Raw genomic sequence first — 27729 nt, forward strand, 5'->3', positions numbered from 1 at the left:
ATGGTCAATTTATCAGTAAATCTCTAATATTTATAAATAAATTAGTAAATATCTAATATTTTCCATATATTTACAACCTTTAGATAAAAACTGTCTTGATGCTTACAGAGCGTGTTTTATCATAGGAATATCTTTGAAAATATTAAAGTTGTGTCAAAATTTCTAGTTTAAAAATGTTAACATGCTGTAACTCAAAGGTTGACAGGCATACGACAGGTTTGTTTAAATTTTTATTTTTAAAATCACGTTAAAATCACGTAAAAAGGATTCACTCCCTTAAAGGTTAGCATTTTATCCTGCAACACACATCAGTTTTTCTATAACTTTTTAAAATCCTAATATGTTAATATACAGGGTGTTCATTTGAAAACTTCCCACTACGGATTTATCGAAAACCACTGTTTAAAAAAAAAAAAACGCCGAAATACGTCAAAAGGTTTGTCAAGGGGGACAACTTTCTAACCTAAAATTAGTTCACCCCCTTTCACCCATTGCCCCCCCAGGGTCATCCCATTAAAAATTTTAAATGACAAGGGGTATCGAGTAATAGCTTGTTTAAAAGGTCTTTCGAAGTCTTTTATTTTTTATTTCAATAAGTGTTCAAAATGTTGCCCGTTTTTGGCCAAACAATGATATAGGCGATGTTCAAATTCCTGACGGACATTTTCAAAAACATGTTGTGGGATATCATGGCAGCTGTCGAGGATGCGTTGACGAAGTTCATCCAAACTTTCAGGTTTAGATTTAGGACACAATAGATTTTAAATGACCCCATAGACAAAAGTCTAATAGCGTTATATCAGGAGATCTAGCAGGCCAGTCTATAGGCACCCTTCGCCCTATACATTTATCTGGACACTCGTCGTCTAGCCATTGCCGAACGGGAAGAACATAGTGAGGAGGAGCGCCGTTTTGCTGGAAATATATTTCAGCCTCATCAAGTATAGGGTTTCCATCATCATCGATTTGGTTTTCAATGGATTTAGTCATAAGCGGATTGATGGTATTTTCTAACATATCCAAATAAATGTCTCCATTTAAATTTCCGTTAATAAATAATGGCCCAATCACTTTATTTCCTAAAATGCCTGCCCATACATTAATTTTTTGAGGGTACTGGGTATGCCCTTCTACAAATGCATGCGGATTTTCATTGCTCCAATATCTACAGTTATGCTTATTAACAAATCCATTTAGATAAAATGTGCATTCATCATTGAAGCAGATATTCTTTACATGAATAGTATTATCATTAATCGCTTCAGTCATTTTTTCAAAAGAGTCAACTCGCCTATTGAAATCGTCTTCGGTTAACTTTTGCAATATTTTCATTTTGAATGGATGAAATTTATGAAGTTTGGTAACTGTGTGAATAGAGTCTAATGAAATACCAGTGGCAACAACAATTTTGCGTAATGAAGTATTAGGATTTATTCCAAAATTACCCAAAACTTCAACTTGAGCGGCTTCATCCAAAATTCGCCGATGATCACGTTTTTTATTTGCAAGAGATCCAGTTTCAGTAAACTTAGTAACAAGGTCCAAAACATACCTATGCGAAGTTATCTTCTCCGGATGTCTGGCGTTAAACGTGACGGCAGTTTGCCGAGCACATTGATTTTGGGCACCATAAATTAGAATAATTTCCACTCTTTCGGCTAGTGTGTAAACCATTTTGGAAGTAAAATCTTCAATTCAAAACAAATGTAACTGACGGCATAATAAATTCTTTATTTTCCTTAGCAACTATAAATAACTAAGCAGGTATAACAATAATAAATACAGTTCGCCCAGGATATCTGTGTTGACGAAAAGAATGCGGAAAAAAATTCAGGTTGTTATTTAGTTTTTTCCACGTCTAATCTTCGGAATTGCTGTTTATGTTGGTAGTTTCCGTTTTAAATTATAAACGAATTGTAGATTTGGCAAACCCTAACGGGCAATATTTTGAACACTTATTGAAATAAAAACTGATATTTTCATGTTTTTATTTTCTATCTGAACAAATTAAGATAAACAAAGATTTTTCTAATTTTGTCGAAAACGAAATCAAAAAATCAAACGTCAAAATAAAAGACTTCGAAAGACCTTTTAAACAAGCTATTACTCGATACCCCTTGCCATTTAAAATTTTTAAGAGGATGACCCTGGGGGACAGAGGTTGAAAGGTGGTGTAAGTAATTGTAGGTTAGAAAGTTGGCCCCCTTGACAAACCTTTTGACGTATTTCGGCGTTTTTTTTTAAACAGTGGTTTTCGATAAATCCCTGGTGGGAAGTTTTCAAATGAACACCCTGTATAATTTATGAAGTTTTTGGTGATGGGAATAATATTTACTTCATTTGTTAAGATTTAAGTGCTGATTAATTTATTTGAGTGTGTTATAGGTTTTAGAATGCTTCTAAATAATATGGCACTGTTCTACTCCCTATTTCAGTGTGTGCTCAATTTCTTTAATGGTTTTTTTGATGGTTATCATGTAAAAGTCTCAATATTGTAACTGTGGTCTAATTTCTGGTTTACATTTTTGACTGTCTGTCTGTCTTATGTTTATGTTCAACAAAATATAGGTTAAAAATTATCTTATGAGAAGTCCTTATTTAATTGAGAGCATTTATTTGAGCAAGACAGATCTAATTCAAACTTTATTCTTGTATAATGTTTTTACAAGTATGTTGTAATTTTAATTATTTACTGCTGACACTATGCTGAATCGTACACTCTATCATAACCTATGTAACAAAAAAACTGTTAATTAAGTACTGAAATATTATATTATAATTTTTTTATTTCTATGTAAGCAGTACAAGTTCTCTTACATAACAATTTATTTTTACCTTTTCAAGAAGAAACCTTGGTGGCCTCTATTTTAGATGATTCGCCAGGCTCCTCGGAACAGGCGAAAATCAATGGCGTCGAAAATGGAAGCGAGCCGCAAAAAGAATCTTCTGAAACACCGGTAAAGATCGCTCAGAAACCTAAAATTCTTCAGAATAATTCTCAAGCAACTGCCAGTTCTGCCAAGCAGGTCCAAAAATGTAAATAAACTATTAATAATTTTTGAATTTTTTATTTATACATTATCATGTTTTCAGCTAACATTGTGACACCATCAGTCTCAGCAGATGTGCTTAGGACCGCCTCTCTACGCCATCAAAAGGGTCTGATGATGCCAACCATCCTTCACGTTTTGAGCACTCAGGAAGTGAGAATGCCTTGTCTGATGGAAGATGAGAGCAATAGAGAGTTTCCTCCGATTTATGATATCTATCTTCCTTTAAGGCAAAGAGTGTATGCGGTACTTTTCAACTTGCATCATTTGAGATATGTTCACTCTAAAAAGAAGGGTAAGTGATAATGTGATTTTGTATATTTGTATAATTATTTATATATCAACATTTGCAAGATGTTTTGAACATTTGTATGTGCCATATATTTAAGAGTATCTATATTTTCAATAGTAAACTTCGTTTCTATTATTTTACGGGTCTACTGGTAAATAAGCATCAATAACAAGTATAGTCGCTTCGCTCCTATACTTTTGGTCCGTGGGGACCAGTTTGAAACCTTTAGGTCTTGTCTGTGAAAAGCCATAAGGTAATAAAAAAAAAATCAAAAACTATCAGGTGTACTTAGGTGAGTCGGGGAGGCTAACGTTTACCTGCCAAGGAAAGAGAGGACCAGTTGTTGGGGTATCATGCTTCAAAGAACCATAATTTGTTATATAGTCGCGTTGTGTGTCAATATACTGTCTTATATTTCAAATATCTGTGAAAGTATATTAATTGTATTCTAAATAAAGTCTGAATACCAAATTCGAACAGAATCGGACCAATAGCAAAAAAGTTACGGTAGTCACGTGACCTAGGCTGAAACTTAAATGTCAGTTATCTGTCATAATTTATTAGTTGTATCCTAAATAAACCATAAATACCAAATTCAGAGAGAAGTTCCCATAAGGGTCTATTTCTTGAAATAGAACAAACAGGGATTTTACGTCGATTTGTTTTAATTTTTCTTTTTATTTTGAAATGTAATAGTAATAAAATATCAAAAGAATTGAGAGGAGGAGAATAAGAAATAAAAGAAACCATCAATGAATTGAATCGAAGCTATAGAAGCCGAGAGATTAGTAAAAATGTGGGAAAAAACAAAAGAAAACTGGTTTTTTCCCACGGTATCATTTTTTTTTCTTAAAATAATTATTGACAAATTATAATGTAAGCCCTAAGTTGGCAATTTCACGTAAAAAAAACCCAAGAAAAAAAAAATTTTTTTTTGGTCGAAAATCGAAAGGGGTATAACCATGAAAAATTGCGAAAAAATGGTTTTTATTTTTTTTTAAATAAAATATAACTCTGACAACTTTTTGTCTTAAACAAAAGTTTTCGGGAATATTACGAGGTATCCGTGCGTTAAAACGAATCGGTTCTAGCTATTATACAGTCGGAGAAAATTGAAAAAAACTATTAAACATAAATATCGAATTATCAAGAGCCCTATGGAAAAATTTCAGTTTTTTATTTTTCTATCCTGTACTACTTCAGAGTATCTTTAAAAAAGATTATTACCAATTTGACTCTAAAATGAACGGAAAACCTATTTCTTTGCATTTTTCGATTTTCGAACAAAATCCGGGGTCAAAATGACCATTTTTCCAAAATATGCTCCGAATTCAAAATTTCTTTTTTCTGGTTAAAGACCATTTAAAAACTAATAAAAAAGCTTTATGACAAAATTTTCCACGATTTATACGAGTGCCATAATATAAAGGGAAAAATTAGGTTCCATAAGAGCCTATGTACAGGGATAAGACAACCGGGCTTTTACGTCGATTTTTTTAATTTTTCAGTTTTATTTCGAAAGGCAGTTGTAATAAAATATAAAAAGAATTAACAGGAGGAGAATAAGGAATAATAAAAACCATCAACAAATTGAATCGAAGCTCTAGAAGTCGAGATATTAGTAAAACTGTGAAAAAAAAATAAAAGAAAACTCGTTTTTTTCCACGGTAGCATTTTTTTTCTTAAAATGATAACTGACAAATTATAATGTAAGCCCTAAGTTGGCAATATCCATTAAAAAAAACCCAAGAAAAAAAATTTTTTTTTTGCTCCAAAATCGAAAGGGGTATAGCCATGAAAAATTGTGATTAAATGGTTTTTATTTTTTTCTAACTAAACTATAACTCTGACAACTTTTTGTCTTAAACAAAAGTTCTAGGGAATATTACGAGGTATTCGAATGTTAAAACTAATTGATTACAGCTATCACAGATTCGGAGAAAATTGTAAAAAACTATAAATCATAAATATCGAATTATCAAGAGCCCTATGGAAAGATTTCATTTTTTTATTTTTCTATCTTGTACTACTTTAGGATACCTTTCAAAAAGATTATTATCGATTTGACTCTAAAATGAACAGAAAACCTATTTCTTTGCATTTTTCGATTTTCGAACAAAATCCGGCCCAAAATGAAAATTTTTTCAAAACATGCTCCAAATTCAAAATTTCTTTTTTCTGGCTAAAGACCATTCAAAAAGTAATGAAAAAGCTTAATGACAAAAATTTTCAAAATCTATAATAATGCTACAATATTATGAAAGAAGATAAGTTCCCTTTAAAGCCTATGTATTCGAACCGATGATTTTTTTATTTTTTTTTGAAAGGCAAATTTAAGAAATAATTTAACTAATTAAGATAAAAGGAATAGGGTAATACGAAATATTATCTATAAATATATACATATCATCTAATAGCAGATTTTAATCAAATAGGAAATTTTGATAGTCACGTGACCCTAGAACTTAATATTTTAAAATTTTGTAAAAAATCAACAATTGCATCCTAAATAAACCCCAAATTCCAAATTTGAACCCAATCGGATCAATAGCAAAAAAGTTATGGAAGTCACGTGACTTAAAAAATTCAACATGTCAAATTTCTGTCAAAATTTATTACTTGCATCCTAAATAAAGCCCAAATACTAAATTTCAACCCAATCGGATCAATAGCAAAAAAGTTATGGAAGTCACGTGACTTAAAAAATTCAACATGTCAAATTTCTGTCAAAATTTATTACTTGCATCCTAAATAAAGCCCAAATACTAAATTTCAACCCAATCGGAACAATAGCAAATAAGTTATGGAAGTCACGTGACTTAAACATTCAATATGTCAATTATCTGTTAAAATTTATTAATTGTATCCTAAATAAAGCATAAATACCAAATTTGAACCCAATCGGACTCATAGCAAAAAAGTTACAATAGTCACGTGACCTGGAAGTCAAATGTCAAATATCTGTGAAAAATTAATAATTGCATCCTAAATAAACCCCAAATACCAAATTTCAATCAAATCGGACAAATAGGAAGAAAGTTAAGGTAGTCACGTGACCTTAAAACATAGTCATGTCAAATATCTGTAAAAATTTATTAATCTTATCCGAAATAGGTACTAGGTACCAAATTTCAACCAAATCGCACCAATACCAAAAAAGTTATGATACTCGACTAACCTTAAAAATCAATAATTTCAAAAAAATTTTATTTATATCCCAAAAGCAATGTTTAAGAATTATTAGCATATATTAATAATAAACTAAATAGTAAAAACTCACCTAATATCGAAATTTTTATTTTAAATTAAATAGATCATTACGACTGACCCGTGTATATATTCGAATAATTTTAATAAAATAATCGGGCAAATTTCATTTCGTCTCACCCCGGTATAAAGACACTGACATTTCAAAAAAACGGCATTTTTCGAAGACGTCAAAATGTTTGCCGAATTTTCCTGGCCGCAATACACAATTTCCCCTATTGATATGCACAGATTCGGAAAGCCCATTCATTTTCTGATTCGGTGCTTCCTTTCCCTGATCGTTTCCGGTTCATTTTCATTCATAATTTTACAAAAAACCCAACCAAGTCCCGGCCACCTGTCACGAGCAAAAAATTTGTATCCACCATGCGTCAAAGTATTGTTCCCACCAGCCATTTCATCAGAGTTTAGGTTGACACCTCCAATTACCTGCAAAAACGCAAAAAAATGGACTTTTTTCATAAAATCGCATTTTTCGGGTACTTGTACTATCGCTGGAACCCTGAAATTTTAGTATGTGTTGTAAAACAAAATTTCGGATCTTTTAGATGATGTCTGATCTTTTCACCATGTACAGGGACGTGGCAAATGAATTAAACGCGAAAATTCGAATTGCTCAGAACCTATTAATGTTGGAAGATTGTAATTTTACATAAATATTGGGGTTATTAAAGTATTTAATGCCTGAGAATATAAATGGTCCAGATGCTACTACGAAAAAGTTATTAAATAAAATGTGATTTTCGGGTCGGACCTTCATGGGTAAAGTTCATTATTGCTCGCCCTGTATGGTTCCCAAAAATTTCGGTTATATGGCATATAAAAGGTAAAAGATGAAGTTATTTTTTGAAAAAAAAAATTTTCCCAAAATAAGTATCGTTTGGCGGAAAATCCCAAAAAACTGAAAATGCCAGAACTCGTAAAATAAATTTTTTACAAAAAAAAGCTCCAAGTATGTTAAATCTCTTATAAAATGAAGTCTTTTCGCCGAAACACTTTTTTTATAAAAATTTTTTTTTAGCCTCTGGAGAAGTTTGAATTTTTTTTTTAGTCACTTTTGTTCGCTTATAACAACTCACCCTGTATACCGATCGGGCTCAAAAAGTATACAGACACGTAAGCCCCAAGAACCCATATATCCTGAAAATTTCAACTCGATTGAACGCTTTAAAATTGAGATCTCGTGAGCAACTCGATTTTTACCAATTTTTTTACGAATTTTTGAATTTGAGACAGTACCGCTCCGTTTGGTGGTACCGGAAAAAAAATTCGTTTACGGATCCATCATTCCCAATGTATTGAGAGACCCTATGCCAAATTTCATCGTTTCGCTAGCCATACAGCCAAAGATATGAATTTTTATTTCCAAAAAAACACGATTTTTCGGACCCGGGCCCGCGTGCATAATATAGTCGCAGACGCTCCTATATAACAAGTATAGTCGCTTCGCTCCTATACTTTTGGTCCGTGGGGACCAGTTTGGAACCTTTAGGTCTTGTCTGTGAAAAGCCATAAGGGAATTTAAAAAAACAATCAAAAATTATCAGGTGTACTTAGGTGAGTCGGGGAGGCTAACGTTTACCTGCCGAGGAAAGAGAGGACCAGTTGTTGGGGTATCATGCTTCAAAGAACCATAATTTATTATATAGTCGCGTTGTGTGTCAATATACTCTCTTATATTTCAAATATCTGTTAAAATATGTTAATTGTATCCTAAATAAAGCCTGAATACCAAATTACAACAAAATCGGACCAATAGCAAAAAAGTTACGGTAGTCACGTGACCTAGGCTGACACTCAAATGTCAGTTATCTGTTATAATTTATTAGTTGTATCCTAAATAAACCATAAATACCAAATTCAGAAAAAAGTTCCCATAAGGGTCTATTTCTTGAAATAGAACAAACGAGATTTTACGTCGATTTGTTTAAATTTTTCTTTTTATTTTAAAATGTAATAGTAATAAAATATCAAAAGAATTGAGAGGAGAAGAATAAGAAATAAAAAAAACCATAAATAAATTGAATCGAAGCTATAGAAGCCGAGATATAAGTAAAAATGTGGGAAAAACAAAAGAAAACTGGTTTTTTCCCACGGTATAATTTTTTTTCTTAAAATAATTTATGACAAATTTTAGTTTTAGCCCTAAACTTGTAATTTTCACAAAAAAAAACCCAAGAAAAACATTTTTTTTTTTTTGGTCGAAAATCGAAAGGGGTATACCCACGAAAAATTAAAAAAAAATGGTTTTTATTTTTTTATAAATAAAATATAACTCTGACAACTTTTTGTCTTAAACAAAAGTTTTCGGAAATATTACGAGGTATCCGTGCGTTAAAACAAATCGGTTCTAGCTATTATACAATCGGAGAAAATTGGAAAAAACTATTAAACATATATATCGAATTATCAAGAGCCCTATGGAAAAATTTCAATTTTTTATTTTTCTATCCTGTACTACTTCAGAGTATCTTTAAAAAAGATTATTACCAATTTGACTCTAAAATGAACGGAAAACCTATTTCTTTGCATTTTTCGATTTTCGAACAAAATCCGGGGTCAAAATGACAATTTTTTCAAAATATGCTCCGAATTCAAAATTTCTTTTTTCTAGTTAAAGACCATTCAAAAACTAGTAAAAAAGCTCAATGCCAAAATTTTCCATGATTTATACGAGTGCCACAATATAAAGAGAAATATTAGGTCCCATAAGAGTCTATGTATTTACGTCGATTTTTAAAATTTTTCAGTTTTATTCCGAACGGCAATTGTAATAAAATATAAAAAGAATTAACAGGAGGAGAATAAAGAATAAAAGAAACCATCAACGAATTGAATCGAAGCTATAGAAGTCGAGATATTAGTAAAAATGTAAAAAAAAATAAAAGAAAACTCGTTTTTTCCCACGGTAGAATTTTTTTTTTTTAAATGATAACTGACAACTTATAATGTAAGCCCTAAGTTGGCAATTTCCAGTAAAAAAAACCCAAGAAAAAAATTTTTTTTTTTGCTCCAAAATCGCCAGGGGTATAGCTATGAAAAATTGCGAAAAAATGGTTTTTATTTTTTTCTAAATAAACTATAACTCTGACAACTTTTTGCCTTAAACAAAAGTTTTCGGGAATATTACGAGGTATCCGAATGTTAAAACGAATTGATTCTAGCTATCACAGAATTGGAGAAAATTGTAAAAAACTATTAAACATAAATATCGAAATATCAAGAGCCCTATGGAAAAATTTCAATTTTTTATTTTTCTATCTTGTACTACTTCAGAATACCTTTCAAAAAGGTTATTATCGATTTGACTCTAAAATGAACAGAAAACCTATTTATTTGCATTTTTCGATTTTCAAACAAAATCCGGCCCAAAATGAAAATTTTTCAAAACATGCTCCAAATTCAAAATTTCTTTTTTCTGGCTAAAGACCATTCAAAAAGTAATGAAAAAGCTTAATGACAAAAATTTTCAAAATCTATAATAATGCTAAAATATTATGAAAGAAGATAAGTTTCCTTTAAAGCATACTGAACCCATGATTTTTTAATTTTTTTTTCAAAGGCAAATCTAAGAAACAATTTAACTAATTAAGATAAAAGCAATAGGGTAATACAAAATATTATCTATAAATATATACATATAATCTAATAGGAAATTTCAATCAAATCGAGCGAATACGAAAGAAATTTTGATAGTCACGTGACTTAAAAACATAATATTTTAAAAATTTGTAAAAATTCAATAATGGCATCGTAATAAAACTCTAAATACCAAATTTTAACCCAATCGGATCAATAGCAAAAAAGTTATGGAAGTCACGTGACTTTAAAATTCAATATGTCAAATTTCTGGCAAAATCTATTACTTGCATCCTAAATAAAGCCTAAATACTAAATTTCAACCCAATCGGATCAATAGCAAAAGAATTATGAGAGTCACGTGACTTTAAAATATAATTTGTCAATTATCTGTCAAAATTTATTAATTGTATCCCAAATAAAGCCCAAATACCAAATTTGAACCCAATCGGACTTATAGCAAAAAAGTTACAATAGTCACGTGACCCGGAAGTCAAATGTCAAATATCTGTCAAAAATTAATAATTGCATCCTAAATAAAGCCCAAATACCAAATTTGAACCCAATCAGACCAATAGCAAAAAAGTACCAATAGTCACGTGACCTGGAAGTCAAATGTCAAATATCTGTGAAAAATTCATAATTGCATCCTAAATAAACCCCAAATACCAAATTTCAATCAAATCGGACAAATAGGAAGAAAGTTAAGGTAGTCACGTGACCTTAAAACATAGTCATGTCAAATATCTGTAAAAATTTCTTAATCTTATCCGAAATAGGTACTAGGTACCAAATTTCAACCAAATCGCACCAATACCAAAAAAGTTATGATACTCGACTAACCTTAAAAATCAATAATTTCAAAAAATTTTTATTTATAACCCAAAAGCAATGTTTAAGAATTATTAACATATATTAATAATAAACTAAATAGTAAAAACTCACCTAATATCTAAATTTTTATTTTAAATTAAATAGATCATTACGACTGACCCGTGTATATATTCGAATAATTTTAATAAAATAATCGGGCAAATTTCATTTCGTCTCACCCCGGTATAAAGACACTGACATTTCAAAAAAACGGCATTTTTCGAAGACGTCAAAATGTTTGTCGAATTTTCCTGGCCGCAATACACAATTTCCCCTATTGATATGCACAGATTCGGAAAGCCCATTCATTTTCTGATTCGGTGCTTCCTTTCCCTGATCGTTTCCGGTTCATTTTCATTCATAATTTTACAAAAAACCCAACCAAGTCCCGGCCACCTGTCACGAGCAAAAAATTTGTATCCACCATGCGTCAAAGTATTGTTCCCACCAGCCATTTCATCAGAGTTTAGGTTGACACCTCCAATTACCTGCAAAAACGCAAAAAAATGGACTTTTTTCATAAAATCGCATTTTTCGGGTACTTGTACTATCGCTGGAACCCTGAAATTTTAGTATGTGTTGTAAAACAAAATTTCGGATCTTTTAGATGATGTCTGATCTTTTCACCATGTACAGGGACGTGGCAAATGAATTAAACGCGAAAATTCGAATTGCTCAGAACCTATTAATGTTGGAAGATTGTAATTTTACATAAATATTGGGGTTATTAAAGTATTTAATGCCTGAGAATATAAATGGTCCAGATGCTACTACGAAAAAGTTATTAAATAAAATGTGATTTTCAGGTCGGACCTTCATGGGTAAAGTTCATTATTGCTCGCCCTGTATGGTTCCCAAAAATTTCGGTTATATGGCATATGAAAGGTAAAGGATGAAGTTATTTTTTGAAAAAAAAAATTTTCTCAAAATAAGTATCGTTTGGCGGGAAATCCCAAAAAACTGAAAATGCCAGAACTCGTAAAATAAATTTTTTACAAAAAAAAGCTCCAAGTATGTTAAATCTCTTATAAAACGAAGTCTTTTCGCCGAAACACTTTTTTTATAAAAATTTTTTTTTAGCCTCTGGAGAAGTTTACATTTTTTTTTTAGTCACTTTTGTTCGCTTATAACAACTCACCCTGTATACCGATCGGGCCCAAAAAGTATACAGACACGTAAGCCCCAAGAACCCATATATCCTGAAAATTTCAGCTCGATTAAACGCTTTAAAATTGAGATCTCGTGAGCAACTCGATTTTTACCAATTTTTTTACGAATTTTTGACTTTGAGACAGTACCGCTCCGTTTGGTGGTACCGGAAAAAAAATTCGTTTACGGATCCATCATTCCCAATGTATTGAGAGACCCTATGCCAAATTTCATCGTTTCGCTAGCCATACAGCCAAAGATATGAATTTTTATTTCCAAAAAAACACGATTTTTCGGACCCGGGCCCGCGTGCATAATATAGTCGCAGACGCTCCTATATAACAAGACTGATAAAATAAAATACACATATACCTGCAAAGAAGAAATTTCTTAAATATGCACACTATATAAATACAATAGACATAAATGACACCTAGATACAGAGGTATCTGTGTGTGCCACATGATTCAAAACAATACTTCAACTTAAATATACATAAAATATTCTCTCTTCAAAGAAATACAGTAAAAATTGATTTTACCAAAGCTATATTAGCTAGTATAGGTATCTAATAATTACATATATAATACATATATAATGAGCTCTAGAGATTGGCCCTTGACCACATTTTAGATAATATTCATTATATGTAGATTTTTATATCTACCCTACAAATCAAGAAATTAACTGGAAAAAATTGATATTAAATAAAGTATATGTTAGCTCACAAATTTTATTTTATTTATTTTAATATAATTATATTAAAATAAATAAAACAAAATAAAATTTAAAATTTTTAAATAACTAAAAAAGTAACTAAGACGTTAAACTTTTTAAAAAAATTTACTTGCTTAATTTCATTTGGCAATAGGTTATAAAATTTGGGGCCCAAGAAAAATATTGTTTGCTGACTTAATGTTCGGTTTACTTTAGGTAGGAGTATATTTTTATTTAAATTGCACCTGGTTTGATGATGATGATTGGTAATTGTTTGTTTAGAATGATGTTTATGTATATAGGAACAACATGTTGCAGTAAAAATTGTCTTAATATCACTTATATCACCTTTATACAATTCATTAGTTGAAAACAATCTGGGTTTTTTAAACATTATTTTTATGATTGAATTCTGTACAAATTTAAGTGCACCAATACTGTTTTCGTAAGCTGCACCCCAGAGCAATATTCCATATCTTAGTAATTGTTCAATTAAAGAGTTATATTATCTAAGAATATAAAAATTATGGATTAGTGCTCCAATTTTTTTTTATATATTACATGATGATCCCATTTTAAGTTTTTTTCTATGAATACACCTAAATATTTAATTGAATCAACCTGTTCAATAGAATTTTCTATATTGTTGACCTTTATAGAAAGTGTAATGAACTTTGATTTTTTGCTATTTAGAGTGAGTTTAAAGGTGTCTAAAAAATTTTTTATTAAGGCCAGACCACGTTCAAATTTTGATTTAACACCTCCCCATGTGTCCCCATAGAAAACCACAGAAGTATCATCTGCGTAGGAAACTATCTTCCCACGTAAATCTATCTCATTTATACCATTCATGTAGATATTAAATAGTATGGGTCCCAGCACAGTGCCCTGTGGCACCCCAGTCCTTACAATCTCTGGCTCGCTAATAGTATCCTGAATTTTGGTGTATTGTACCCTATTTGATAGGTAGTTCTTTAAGAGTAACAAAACGTTTCGTCGTATACCATATTTTTCCAGAACTTCCAATAAGATTGAATGGCAGACTGTATCAAATGCCTTTGATAAGTCCAGGAATGCCATAAGGCACTTACTATTTTTGTCTAGATGTTCAGTTATAGTACCCACAAGTTCATACATGGCATCCACTGTGTTCATACCAAAGGTAAACCCAAATTGTTTTTTTGTAAGAATATTGTTATGGTTAAGATAGGATGTTAATCTTTCTTTAAGAGATTTCTCAAAGATTTTGGCAAAATTGGAAATGGTACTTGTAGGTCTGTAGTTTTTCATGTGATTTTTTTTACCTGATTTAAAGATGGGACTTACGGTGGATACTTTGAATTGGTAATTTTTCCAGTCTGAAATATTTGATTTATAATATGTACTAGAGGTTCTAATAGGTATGAATGAAGAGACTTTATTACTTTTGATGTTATTCCATCCTGACCTGGGTAGCAGTTATTTTTTAGGGAGCTTATATGTTTAATTACATCATTTTTTGTCACAGGTGGTAAATACATAGATGTTTGACATGCATTTTTTAGTTTAAATTGGACTGAGTGCTTTGCTACTGTATCTGCTATTTTAGAGCCTGCATCAATAAAAAAAGTAGTAGAACTGTCAGCCAAATATTTAGGATCTGCTATCTTAGTACCATTTTCCAGTTCAATGCATTTTAGGTCTTCCTTTTTTTATCTTTGCTTTCATTAAACACATCATTAACAAAATTATATATTTTTTTAATATTTTTACTATTTTGCTCAATCTTAGTTCTGTAGTATTCATTTTTTGTGTTTATGATTATTTTGTTGAGTTTATTATGATAGTCTTTATATTCTCTAAGTTTTTGGGGATTCGGATATTTACCTAGTGAAAGTTTTAGCTTATCTCTGGTCCTTATTGAAATAATTAATCCATTTGTTATCCATGGTTTGATTTTCCTAAATTTATTGTTTATTGTGATCTCGTAGGATAAGTTATTGACTAAATTTGTAACTTCATTTACGAGACTATCCACTGCTGCTTCCGGGTCATTAAATTTTAGAGACTCCTCCCATTTCGCTCTTTGTGCCAGGTCACATAACTTTTCAAAATTAAAATCAAATTGACTTATGTCTTTATAGCCTCTAATTTCTAAGGTACTCTGCTTTTGGTCCAATGTAATTAATGTACTTAAAGGTCAAATTCTTATTAGTAAGAGGAAGTGGAATCTGTTTATCAAGTTAGACTCTTGTATTGTGATTGTGTGTCCTACTGGTGTAGAAATTATTTGGATGTTCATGTATGTAAATAGAAATTTGTATTGATGTAAATGAGAGATATAGTATTTCCAATTTTTACAACTTACATTCGATTACCAATGTAAGATTTAAACAAACCTAGTACTTTACCTCTAATAGCAATAGTCTCAAGTTTTTCAACAAGTGAGGGGTTATTTTAATAAGTTAAGTTTACTATTGTTTACTATTATTTAGTTAAGTTTACTATGTCAAATGCATTTGACAAGTCAAGAAAGATTGCCAATGGTTTATAACCCTCATTAAAGCTGTCAACCACAAACTGAATTACTTTGGCCAAAGCGTCCTCTGTTTCGAGCTTCTCTCTAAATCCAAACTGATATTTTGAAATTAATTTATTATTTTCTAAGAATGAGCTTAGTTTTAGTTTTATACATTTTTCGATAATTTTACTTAGAGTACTTGTTAATGCTATTGGCCTGTAATTGGTTTTTTCTTTGTTATCACTACATTTATGTATTGGTATTATAGTTGAAGTTTTAAAAATATTTGGATAGATCCCAGTGCTAAAGACAGTATTTGGTAGATGAATAAGAGGCTTCATCCAAACAACGTGATTGTCCTTAATAATGTCTACAGAAATTCCCTCCACCGATTCATTTTTTAATGAACTTATTTGAGCCAACTCATTATCAGTGACAGGACTAAGATACATGGAAACTCGATTCTGTACATGGTCCCTAGTTTTACATTGAAACACTGATTTTGTTAGCTAACTTGCTTCCTATTTTACAAAGTACTTATTGAAATCATTTGCCATTATTAAAACAGGATCAGAGATTTCTTCACCATCATCATTTATAATCGTTTTAAATCCCTTTTGGCCGACTCTAATTCTTTTCCTGTCTGCCAAAACTTTTTTGGATTTTTAGAGTTAACAGAAAAAGCTTTTTTATAAAATTTAATTTTCGCATTTTTAATTAAGTTTGATAATATAGTTCTATATTCCCTATACTTTCTAATCAGTGAAATGTCGTTTGGATTTGATTCTTGTTCCTTTTTTAATTTATCTCTATATCTAATTAAATTTACAAGCCCAGTACTTATCCAAGACTTAAAGCATTTTGTCTTTGATTTGATTTTCTGACTAGTTTTACATTTTTTAGCTCTATAGTTTTTTGAAGTTTACCTACAAACTTATCCGCAAGACTATTGGGGTTTTCGCAGTCCAAAACATCATGCCATTCCTCGATTTTTAACTAAGTAATTAATTTTTGTTTATTTAGTTTATTAATAAATTGAATGGTGTAAGAGTGGTCATCATTTTGTCTAAGTGTTAGTTTGATTTTTAAATTTAACAATATAGGGTAGTGATCTGAGATACTACTTTTTAAAATTGCCACATTTGTTTTCTTAATATGTTTTCGATTGTTTACTTTAGTTGCAAAATGGTCAATACAGGTCTTTGAGTCTCCACAAACTCGAGTATAGTTATTTATAAGATCTTGATATCCATAGCCCCTAACATATTGATATATTTGCTTACATTTCTTGAAGTATTATCAAAAATGTTGAAATTTATACAAATATTTCACAAGAAGACTGCCTTGGACCTGCAACAATTTATTTAAATTGCTTAGTAACTCCTCTTGAAGAACAGATGGTAGTCTGTTAGACTGCAACAACCCCAACAGTCTCCAAGTTTTTGGTCAAATTCCCCCTGAGAAAGTGTGTTGTTTACTTTAATAATTTCTGAGCTTAATACTAATTCGCTTTTGGCATAGATAATTGTTCAATCATGCTTGTTCATTTTATTTTCATTATAAAAAATATCATATCCATTAATAGAAAATTGATTTAAATTATTAAATACATGGGTCTCAGACAAAACAATCAAATCAAATACCTGAACCAAAGCCAATTGTCATTTTTATTACATTGATGCCTTGCCCTGTATACTGCTATTCAAAATATGTGGAAAAAAATTATTGATTTATTAATTTTTGTCTATTGCTCGCGCCACTGAGCAGCGGCGCGATGGGTTAGATAACTTCCGTGAGGTCTTGGGTTCGAATCCCAGTCATGGCTAGATCGTTGGTGTTTCACTGATTTAGTATATAAGTGTAAAAATTATGATTTCCTGGCTAAAACACTTAGCCTATAAGGCAAATCACTAGAGAAAAATCAATTTTTTTTCAATTTTTGTTTTTAATTTTTATTAAAGACAGCTGTATTGTAACTGAAATTAAATTATTTGATGAAAATGAAGAAGCACTTTGTATAAAGATAACTTTCTAATAATTCATTTCTGTTTGTAGTAGTAGTGTATATTGTTCCTAACTGTCCAACTCTGACATATGAACACTTTTATGATAAGATCTACTTTAATTGATAGATCTAATAATGAATTAATTATTATAGGCGATTTTAATATTCCCACTTTTGTCAGTCCAATCGCTCATTGTCCAACTTAAATGCTCTTCAATCATTCTTGGCATTTAACAATTTATCGCAATCAAACCAAACTCAAAATATTAATATCATTCTTGATCTTGTGATAAGGTCTTTTGATAAGGTAAGTGTTAACATTACAGATGACTTTCTTCTTCCAGCGGACAATCAGCATCCCTGTTTAAGCATATACAGCATCCCTGTTAAGAATAAACATTGAATCTTCTGTCTGCAGTTCAAAACTGCAGACTTGTGACTACTACTAAATATAATTTTAAGAAAGCTAGATGTACGATCTCTTTAAAGGCCAAAATTGGGACATATTGTCTACTTTCACAGATATTAATTTGGCTTTGGACACATTCTGTGCATTATCAATGAAATATTTGGCAAGTGTGTTCCCCAGTCTACACAGAAAGTAAAAAAATATCCTGTCTGGTTTAACAAACCTATAATTACACTCATTAAAAACAAATATCAATGCTTCTTAAATCTAAAAAATTTAAATCACAATATTGGAGCGCTAAATGTTTGTGACTTCGCATTACTATCTAAAGCAGAAAAAGGACAGTTCTGATGTTCTCCAAGAAATGATTCTTAACGACACTACTTATACAGGTTCACGAAATGTTGCTAATGGCTTTGCCACTTTCTTAAAATCCGTCTTTATTAATAATGTCGATATCAATTGTTCCCAGACTTGTCTCACATTTTTGTGATAATTTAATAAATGAAATAGAAATTTTCAAGTGCTAAAAAAGTTAAAAGGTAAGAAACCCATAGGCCCAGATGGAGTTCCTGCTTATATCCTCAAGGGCTGTAGTAACCACCTAATATTGCCACTACAAACGCTATTTAATATTTTCTTAAAACCATCAACTTTCCCTGACACATTGAAAACTACAAAGGTTATACCTATTTTAGCCAAGACATCAAAAACTATCGACAAAAAGTATCATCAAAAAGTATCATGTGCGCAGCCTCGAAGTTGTTTGAGCTAGTTATATTTGAGCGGAGATTCAGAGAAACTGAGGGCAAAATTTCATCCTTTCAACATGGTTTTTTCCCAATAAGTTCAACTTTTACTAACTTAACAACGTTTTGCCAACTTGAACATGAAGCTATTAATAATAAGTCATAAGTTGATGTAATATACACAGATATAGAAAAAGCCTTTGACAGAGTAAGACATTGTGTAATTCTAGATTTTCTAAAAAATCTAGATGTTCCGCCATATCTCATACTATTGATTCAATGATATTTGAGGTTGAGGCTTAAATATGTCGAGGTTAGAGGGTGTAGATCTGTTGTATACAGAAGTACTTCGGGAGTTCCCCAGGGATCTAATCTTCTTCTCTCCTCTTCTTGGCTGCCATAAATGGGATAGTTTCTAATCTTAGGCACGCCAAGGGTGTAGTTTTTGCAGATGATTTCAAATGCTATTATTTGATTAAATCAACTGAAGACTGTGAGACCCTTCAGAATGATTTTTGTAACCTGGTGTGAGGTACATTCTTTTAATTTAAATCACTGTGAATAAGAACCTATTTCAATATGACTACACTTATAACAACAACAAAACAAAGAGGGTTGAGGAACAAAAGGATTTGGATGTGACTTTTGATAAAAGTCTTTCCTTTGCCAGTCAGATTCTAGCTAAAATTGAGAGTGCTCAAAGGATGGCAGGTTTTGTCGCAAGAAATACAAAAAACTTTGACATGAATTGTCTCTGCATCTTTTTGACAGTTTTGGTAGTGCCAATATTGGAATGTGTATCAGTCATCTGGTCTCCTCAGTACGACATTTGGATTTGTGCGATCGAAAGAGTGCAAAGAAAATTCTTGAAGTGTCTTTATTTCAGAAAATATGGTGTTGCAATAATAACTATTTGTTTTTGTGTGTGTTGTGGTGTTTTTCATAGATTACTTGAAAAAAGAAGGGAAAAAGTACTTCTCTGCACTATGTGCATTATTGAATAATTCAAGATTCACTTATTAAAATTTTTGGAAACTTTGCACGAGGGTTTGCCAGATTGGTCTCTTCAAAAAGTTATCTTACATTTTTTCTGTAAAATATACAGGGAAGCCAATAATTGACCCCCTTAAAATTTACATGGGATTTTCTATGTTACGCTCGGCGACGCACCACCCGGTATATAAAATTAGTTGGATCTTTTACTAGTACTGCTCTGAAATTGACATTAATGTGATAAATTTAAAACAATTAAAAAAAAAATTGACCAGAAATTGTGTAGCATCAACTAAATATCTTGTAAAATGGCACATTAGTGACCTATGTTAAATAATAATGTATTTACTGCTACCTATAGACTATAGACCTAAGTTTATATTTTTTACTGTATTATTGTATATAGCTCGTTCTTGTATGTTTCCTATTATTTACATAGATGTTTGTAATTGGCATTAGCTGTTGATATCTTTATGAATAAATAAATAAATAAATTTCAATACTTTAAAATACCTATATTATAATTTCATTAGAAAGCGGAGAACTAGGAGAGAACGCCCCGCCGCCAGATATCATCGTAAAAGAGTGGGTTTACAGTAGGTCGAACCCCTACCAGAAACCAGAGTGTGTAAAGGCAGAGCCTCTTCCGTGGGCCGTGCCGACCCTTCAGAGACTTTGGTTCGGTCCCGCTGTGGACGACAAACGCAGGCGTATGCGGGCATTTTTGTCCTGTCTCAACTCTGATACTCCTTTGATCCTTAATACTGCGTATGTGCCCCAGCATATGCTTATTATGGCTTGCGTATTAAGGTAAGTTAAAACAGCTTTTTGAAAAAATTAAAAACAGTTTTTACATTATGTAAATTTTAGCATATCAAAATAAATATTAAATTAACTAATACATTTTTACAGAAAAATAACATGTCTGAACCTAGGATGTCAATTTAAAAATTAACCCCGCTTAATGTTTTAGCCTACATGGAAGATTACAAAAACAAAACAAAAAACTCAATTTGTTAGGGGAGCATTTTATGCCCTTGTTTTTAGTAAAATTATTTTAACCTTCTAGGAGTGGTTAGAGCAGCCTATTAAATTTTGAATGGGAGATTTCATGATACCTTGTTAGAAAGTTTTTTTTAATAATAATTATTAAATGTATTATTAAATTCATTAAAGCTAATAAAATAACGACCATAGTAAATTCCTATCAAAGAAAATTCTTGTTGGTGGTATTTTAGGAGCACTTAATGAAAGCTTAATGTGAGGAATATGGAAATAAAATGGAATTATACCCAAAGTAAGGGCGGTACAAAACTATACAACAAAAATATAACAGAAACAATACAAACTTACAATAATATAAAAATAAAATAGATGCGCATGTGAAGTAACAAAATAATTTACCCCTATTTAGAATTATTAATTTTAACTAGGGTTATTTTGGGAGAGATGAACCACCTTTTTAATTTTTGCTGTAAAAAATCTAAAGATTTTTTTTTGAGGAAAAACTTTTATTACTAAAAACCTTATCTGAGGCACTGAATCTGTAAGATATATTGACGGAACCCCTTAATTTGTGTAAGTAATTTTAATACCTGTTGTAGCTTAACAATTTGAATCTATATCCTATGTTTCCTTGGTTCTTTTATAGTATCCCTGATGATGGACATGTTATATGTCTGGAACTTGTCGGATTAAAATTCAGTGGAGGATGACTGAAGCATCTTTAATTACCCATTTATCTTTTTTTATTTTTTTACTTCAAATAAATTGGGGTATTTGCAGTTGTCCAGATCTGTTTTTTTTTTTGATAATTTGTTTCAGTTGTTCAAGTTATCGCCACTTTAAGATCTGAAAAACAGGCTCCATTACTATTTATCTACCAAAAAACGAACATTTAGTTTAAAGTATTTTGATAGCTTTCTATGTTTTAAATTGATTCATATTAATGTATCACACAGAAAATCAAAATCCAGTTAAAATATTCAGATAATCTTAAAATAGCATTTCAAAATTATAGAATTTTTGGCCTAATATATCTCTAATTTAATATAATATTGGTAATGCAATTGTATTTTGACATTCGTTCCTTTTAAGGTACATTATGTCTCAAGATAAACCCATAATGCGAAGAAATGAACTTGACTCTTTCCTATGCCAAGCCTTCAACCCGAATTTAATGAACGTACAACATTTACAAGAACTGACTGTAAGTAATTAAAATTTCCAATGTAAATTAATTAACATTTAAAAATACTGTTTTTCTCTGCCTTAGCCAAATATAGTATCAAGCAGAGGCGTCCAGTTGGCCGCTCTATTCATGCAGGGAGTTGAGATGGCAATTTTAGCTAACGACGCGTGCGGAGCGCCCCTGCCTTGGCTGATGTGCTGTCCCTGGCTGTACTTCGATGGAAAACTTTTCCACTACACCTTATCCAGATCTCAACATGCCAAAAACATCCTGGAAGTTTGTGACAATTACATCGAGCGTGTAGTTAAGGTTGAAAGAATGCGAAAGGCTATTTTGGAGGGATTGGATATTAAGTTTGCGAAAATTCAGCCGCCGCAGTTTCAACCAGGTAAGTTTGCAATTAATGTTGTTAATACATTTTTGATAGTAATAATAATAATAAGCGCTTTAAAACATAATGTTTTTATTAAAGAATTTGCATAGAAACAGGTAGCTCTATACAAATCTTAAATCAGTTATAACTAACAACTATAATAATAATGTTTGTCCAAAAATTATTGAAGAAATATAAAAGAAAATAATAATCTAAATAAGAGAAAGATAAAAAATTATTTATAAATACACCAGAATTGAGTATTAGAAGACCGATAATACCATTGAATCAGAGCAAAATTTGATTTTATTACTTATGCAAAATATTTCAAAAGGAGCCCTGAACATTAGATTCAGTGTGGTTCACGTTCATCAGTTTGCTGTCAAACAAAACAGCAAGGACTGTAAAAGTTGTTAGTCTTTAAGAATAGATAAGTTTGTATACTTTATAAGATAGGATTTTCAATTTTCATATGATTAAATAAAAAAAAATTAATATTTGTGAGTGCAATAACCGAAAAATAAGTTCAAAAAACAGAGTAAAATTTGTGAATGCATAATAACATTGTTAAAATAAATGTTTTTAGGCCAGACGTAGGCAAAGTTTTCTTAAGATTAAACCAGATGACAAATACGATACGTTTCTTTTATTTTTTGTCTTTTCTGTGATGCATGTGCTCGTTTTAAGGGAGTCTCTAGCATTCTTAGACTCCCTTTAATGAAGTTCCTTATGAAGCTTGAGCGTTCGCATCGTACTTGAAGGATAGGTATCAAAGTGTTTCCTCAGGTGGTTCCTCCTCAAAACAGCAGCCTGTTTCACATGGTGTCCCACAGGGATCAGTGTTGGGTCCCATTTTGTTTCCGATATATATAAATAATATGGCAAACCTTGATATACAAGGTATATTTATTCAATTTGCAGATGATGCAGCGGTACTTTGGCATGATGTTAGTGTTGAAAACCTAAATAATACAGTAAATAGGGATTTAGCCAAAATTAAAAAAATGGTGTGACTGCAACAAGCTAACTTTAAATGTTGTTAAAACAAATGTCATGAACTTTAAATGCAGTTTGAGCAGAGTTTGCCTTGGAAACATTGATTTAAATAATTTAAATGAGAATAAGCTCTTGGGAATAATTCTTGACAACAAATTGAAGTTTGAAAGTCATATCAGATTATTGTGCAACATGTTGGCGTCTAATTGGTCTGCCCTTAAAATCATAACAAGAGAAGTAGAGTTTGGTATGGCCAGGAATGCCTATTTTGCACTGATTGAGTCACATCTGAGGTATGGTTTGTGCTTTTGGGGTTCGTGTACCAATCAATTATTTATTAGTGTTTTTATCATGCAAAAGAGGGCTATCAGATAGATATATTTGCAAAGTAGGTATAAGAGATTCATGTAGAGAACTTTTTATTACTCACAAAATCTTTATACGTTACTTTCTTTCTATTTATACTGGAAACGGTGTGCTTAATTCACAAAAAGTGCAGATATCTCAATGTTGGAGATAGGCACCATTATAGCAGCTAATGATGCGATTTTGCCTGTACCCTCAAACTCATTAATAAAAAGGTCATTTATATTTGATGGTGAAAAAATGTTTAATCATCTTCCAGCGGATATTAAGGAAGTGCAAAGTAATAGAGTCTTTAGGAAAAGGGTTAAAAAATTGTCGGTTGCAAGAGGCTACTATGAAGCAAATGACTTCTTTTTAGATGGATTTTAACAAATGACATATATTTTATATTTTTTGACGAATATTTGTCTGTGTCCTGTCAGAAATGTGTATGTAGTACTTAAGTTTTGCTGTAAGAGATTTTCTTTTTTGAGCATTATTTTAGTTGCTATTTTATACTTATGTATGATTTGTGTATTGTATATGTGTTTTTTTTTTTGTATGGTAATGCCATTCTTCCCATACAGCTTTGTCGACAAGATTATCTCTTATGACAAAAAAGCATATTTTGATTTTGATTTGATTGAACTTCAAGTTGCATCCTTACTACTTCATTGGCTGCTTTTATTTTTATATTAAATAAATCGAAATTTTTTATGGAGTCGGTTATCACGTGATGAAAGTGTAAATTATACTGAGCATATCTCTTTTATTATATTTAAGTTTCTTTTACAATTTTTAGAATTTTCTACACGGTTCTTTGGTTTAAATATATTAGATACTTGCAAATGTGTGTTAGGTGTTGTCGCATCCTTCGCTACATTAATACCGAAAAATTTCTCGATTAGAATGACACACTTTACCCGTTTAAGTCACCCATCAAAAATCCAACATCAAATAAGATTTTCCAAAAAAGTTCAAGATACGACACTACATGAAATATGACTACAGTGTTTTAAGTAATCCAAAAATTTATCAGTATTCGGAATCTTCTATCTAAAATAAGAAATTTGGTATTGGTCGAGATGTATTTTTTTATCAAAATTATTCGATTTGGCTTATACATCGCGTATATCTTATACTATATTTATTTATTTTCTATCACTATATTATAAGTCTTGGATCGAGTATACCAATTTACAGTATTGGACAAAATTAGAGCAACTTTTTAAATCATTAAGTTTAAGTAAGCATGTTATGTTTTATATATCCTAAATTAAGTGGTTAATAAAGTTTAATAGAAACACAGGTAAAAACAGGGTGTTTCAGAACTATGGGATCAAACTTCTGGGGGTTGTTCAGTGCAACAGAAGAGTTCATTTGAGTATAGGAACCCATGTCCGGAAATGCGTCACTACGCCATTACGGCCCTAAGACGCGTTCAAATTTATAAAAAACATTAATTATCTAAATAGGATCTGCTGCATTTATTTTTACCTTTTGTACATGATACCATAACAACAATTGTTTAAAATCAACGCTTATCAATCTTAATCTGTCAATTCTCAATGTCATGTTTAAAAATGTTATAGCTTACAATTTTTAAACATTTATTGCTAATGGAAAACTTTACCAATCAAGAATTGGCGGATATGCATTTGGCATACGGAGCAACAAACTGCAATGCACGAGCAGCATTGCGGTTGTATCATGACGTTATCCCGACCGACAACATCCTGGATACAAAAAGTTTATTGGGGTTCATCGGCGGCTCGCTGAGACAGGCATGTTTAAGACCAAGATGCATGATACTGGTGTGGCTCGAACCGTAAGAACGGTCGAGTTTAAAGAAGAGGTGCTTTAGCGAGTTGCCGATGAACCATCAAATAGCATACGTGACGTCGCTAAGAATATGAATACGAGTAACGCTTCTGTCTGGCGGGTACTACACGAGCAACAACTCCATCCTTACCACTTCCAGAAAGTTCAAGGTATGACTGCAGCCGATTATCATCTTAGAGTTCAATTTTGTCGATGGCTTCTGGATCACATCATTGCACAACCAAATTTTTTACGATATGTTTTGTGGACCGATGAAGCCTCGTTCACAAGAGACGGTATTTTTAATAGTAAGAATAGCCATGTTTGAGACGAAGAAAATCCTTATGCAATTTTTCCAAGAAAACATCAGAATCGTTGGTCTGTTAACGTATGGGCAGGCATTGTTGATTATTATTTAATTGGGCCATACCTTCTACCGGAACGGTTAACAGGACCTATTTATCTGCGTTTCTTGGAGGAAGTTCTCCCAGAACGCCTTGAAACTGTTCCACTAAACGTTAGACAGCAAATGTGATAGCATGATGGAGCGCCGGCTCACTTTGCTGTACAAGTACGCGAGGATTTGGCTCAGCGGTTTGGGCACCGTTGGATTGCCAGAGGTGCAGCAGTTTCTTGGCCTCCTAGGTCACCCGATTTAACGTCGCTCGATTTTTTCTTGTGGGGTCATGTAAAGTCTTTAGTCTACGAAACTCCAGTAGAATCAGAGCTAGACTTAATTAATTGGACGAATAACAGCAGCATTTGAAATCATTCAAAACGAGGATCAAATTTTTAGTGTAGTCCGCCGAAATCGTGTGGCGTTTAAATCGGTGTATTGACGTTGGAGGAAGACATTTTGAATAATTGTTGTGATGGTATCATATACAAAAGGTAAAAATAAATGCATCAGATCCTATTTAGATAATTAATATTTTTTCTAAATTTAAACGCGTCTTAGGGCCGTAGTGGCGTGGTGACATTTCCGAACATGAGTTCCTATACTCAAATGGATTCTACTGTTGCACTGAACAACCCCTAGAAGTTTGATCCCATAGTTCTGAAACACCCTGTATAATCAATAATACCCTTGAAAGTGGACTGTAACACTTTGTTTTCTAATAATTAGAATGACCAAAAAATTGAACCTTTTTTTGCCATTTTGACAGAAGAGAGCGAGCTAAATACATTGTTGTCAAACTGAATGTGTATTAGTTAAAAGTTAATAAAATAATTATATGTTCTAGGGGGCCTTAACACCTATTTATATTATTAAAATAACTAAAATAAAGATCTTATCCACTACCCATTATTCCTAATGACTTCTTCGCATCTTTTCGGCATTGCAGCTACCAGTGAGTGTTTATTACGTCTTCATCTATAGAATTCCATGCTAAACAAGCTTTTCAAACAAATGATCAGCATTATGTATTTGTGATCGACGTACATGTTTTCGCATTATTTCTATGGGATTTAGGTCTGGCGATTGCGGTGGAGTATATTTTTTGTCCTTCTCTTTAGCACGAGTCTTTAAATTTTATATTAAATATCCATTAATATAAAATTTTTGAATAAATGCGATACATCATTGGTTTAGGAACATAAGGGGCTCTTAAAATCCGTAATAAAAAATCCAGGGCCGTATTTTTAGGCTGTATAAAATTACAGTCATGCAACTCAGCTTATTTCTTTGTGTGAAACTTTCGATTTGAAGCAGCTTATAACCGAGCCTACTCGTATGACCAACAACACTAGTTCAATTATAGATCATATTTTTACAAATCATGTTGGCATTTTGAAGTCTTGCATAATAAGCTCTACATTTTCTGACCATTTTGGCGTTTTTTGTGAATTTAATGTCACGGAGTGTATTGTACAACCGCACATTGTATCTTATAGATCCTTAATAAATTGATAAAGATAAAGATATTGATAAAGATATAAACCTAAACAACTTTCAAGAAAATTTGGAGGCTGTTCCATTTCATTTAATATATGAATTCGAATCCATAGATGGATAACCATAAGATACATTTTTTAAACAATAACTTACTCAAATGGTTCGACAAGCATGCTCCTATTAAAACTATAGTTGTTCGAAAAAAAAAAAGATTCTCCGTGGCTGACAGATAATATTAAACTGTTGCAAAAATTAAGAAACTTTAAAACAACTAAACTGCCAGCTAAATGGAATTATTACAAACAGCTTAGAAACTATTCCACAACAGCGATTAGAGCGGAAATAAGGGCTTTTTATAGTGATAGATTCGAGAATTGTATATACAAGGACAGGTGGCGTGAACTAAGAAAAATATTGCCATCAAAGCAGAAGCAAATTCCTAAATCTTTTGTAAATACCAACAATTTTAATTCATATTTTATAGATAGTACAAGAATGACAAATATTGATAATTGTGATGAGT

General features: G+C 31.5%; 1 protein-coding gene across 5 annotated transcripts in view; it reads left to right on the forward strand.

Moving 5' to 3' along the window:
- LOC126741868 (constitutive coactivator of PPAR-gamma-like protein 1) overlaps nucleotides 1–27729 on the forward strand; it is a 59579-nt gene that overhangs the window by 14483 nt on the left and 17367 nt on the right. For 4 of the 5 annotated variants that reach the window (XM_050448313.1, XM_050448317.1, XM_050448312.1 and 1 more), the window contains 5 exons: nucleotides 2845–3036; nucleotides 3094–3345; nucleotides 20117–20393; nucleotides 21681–21792; nucleotides 21859–22162. In XM_050448313.1, the coding sequence (XP_050304270.1) occupies nucleotides 2845–3036; nucleotides 3094–3345; nucleotides 20117–20393; nucleotides 21681–21792; nucleotides 21859–22162 (1137 nt within the window). The remainder of the gene's footprint in view (nucleotides 1–2844; nucleotides 3037–3093; nucleotides 3346–20116; nucleotides 20394–21680; nucleotides 21793–21858; nucleotides 22163–27729) is intronic. The other variant, XM_050448314.1, reaches the window with a different exon arrangement.

Source organism: Anthonomus grandis, chromosome 11, assembly GCF_022605725.1.
Source record: "Anthonomus grandis grandis chromosome 11, icAntGran1.3, whole genome shotgun sequence".
Taxonomy (NCBI): domain Eukaryota; kingdom Metazoa; phylum Arthropoda; class Insecta; order Coleoptera; family Curculionidae; genus Anthonomus; species Anthonomus grandis.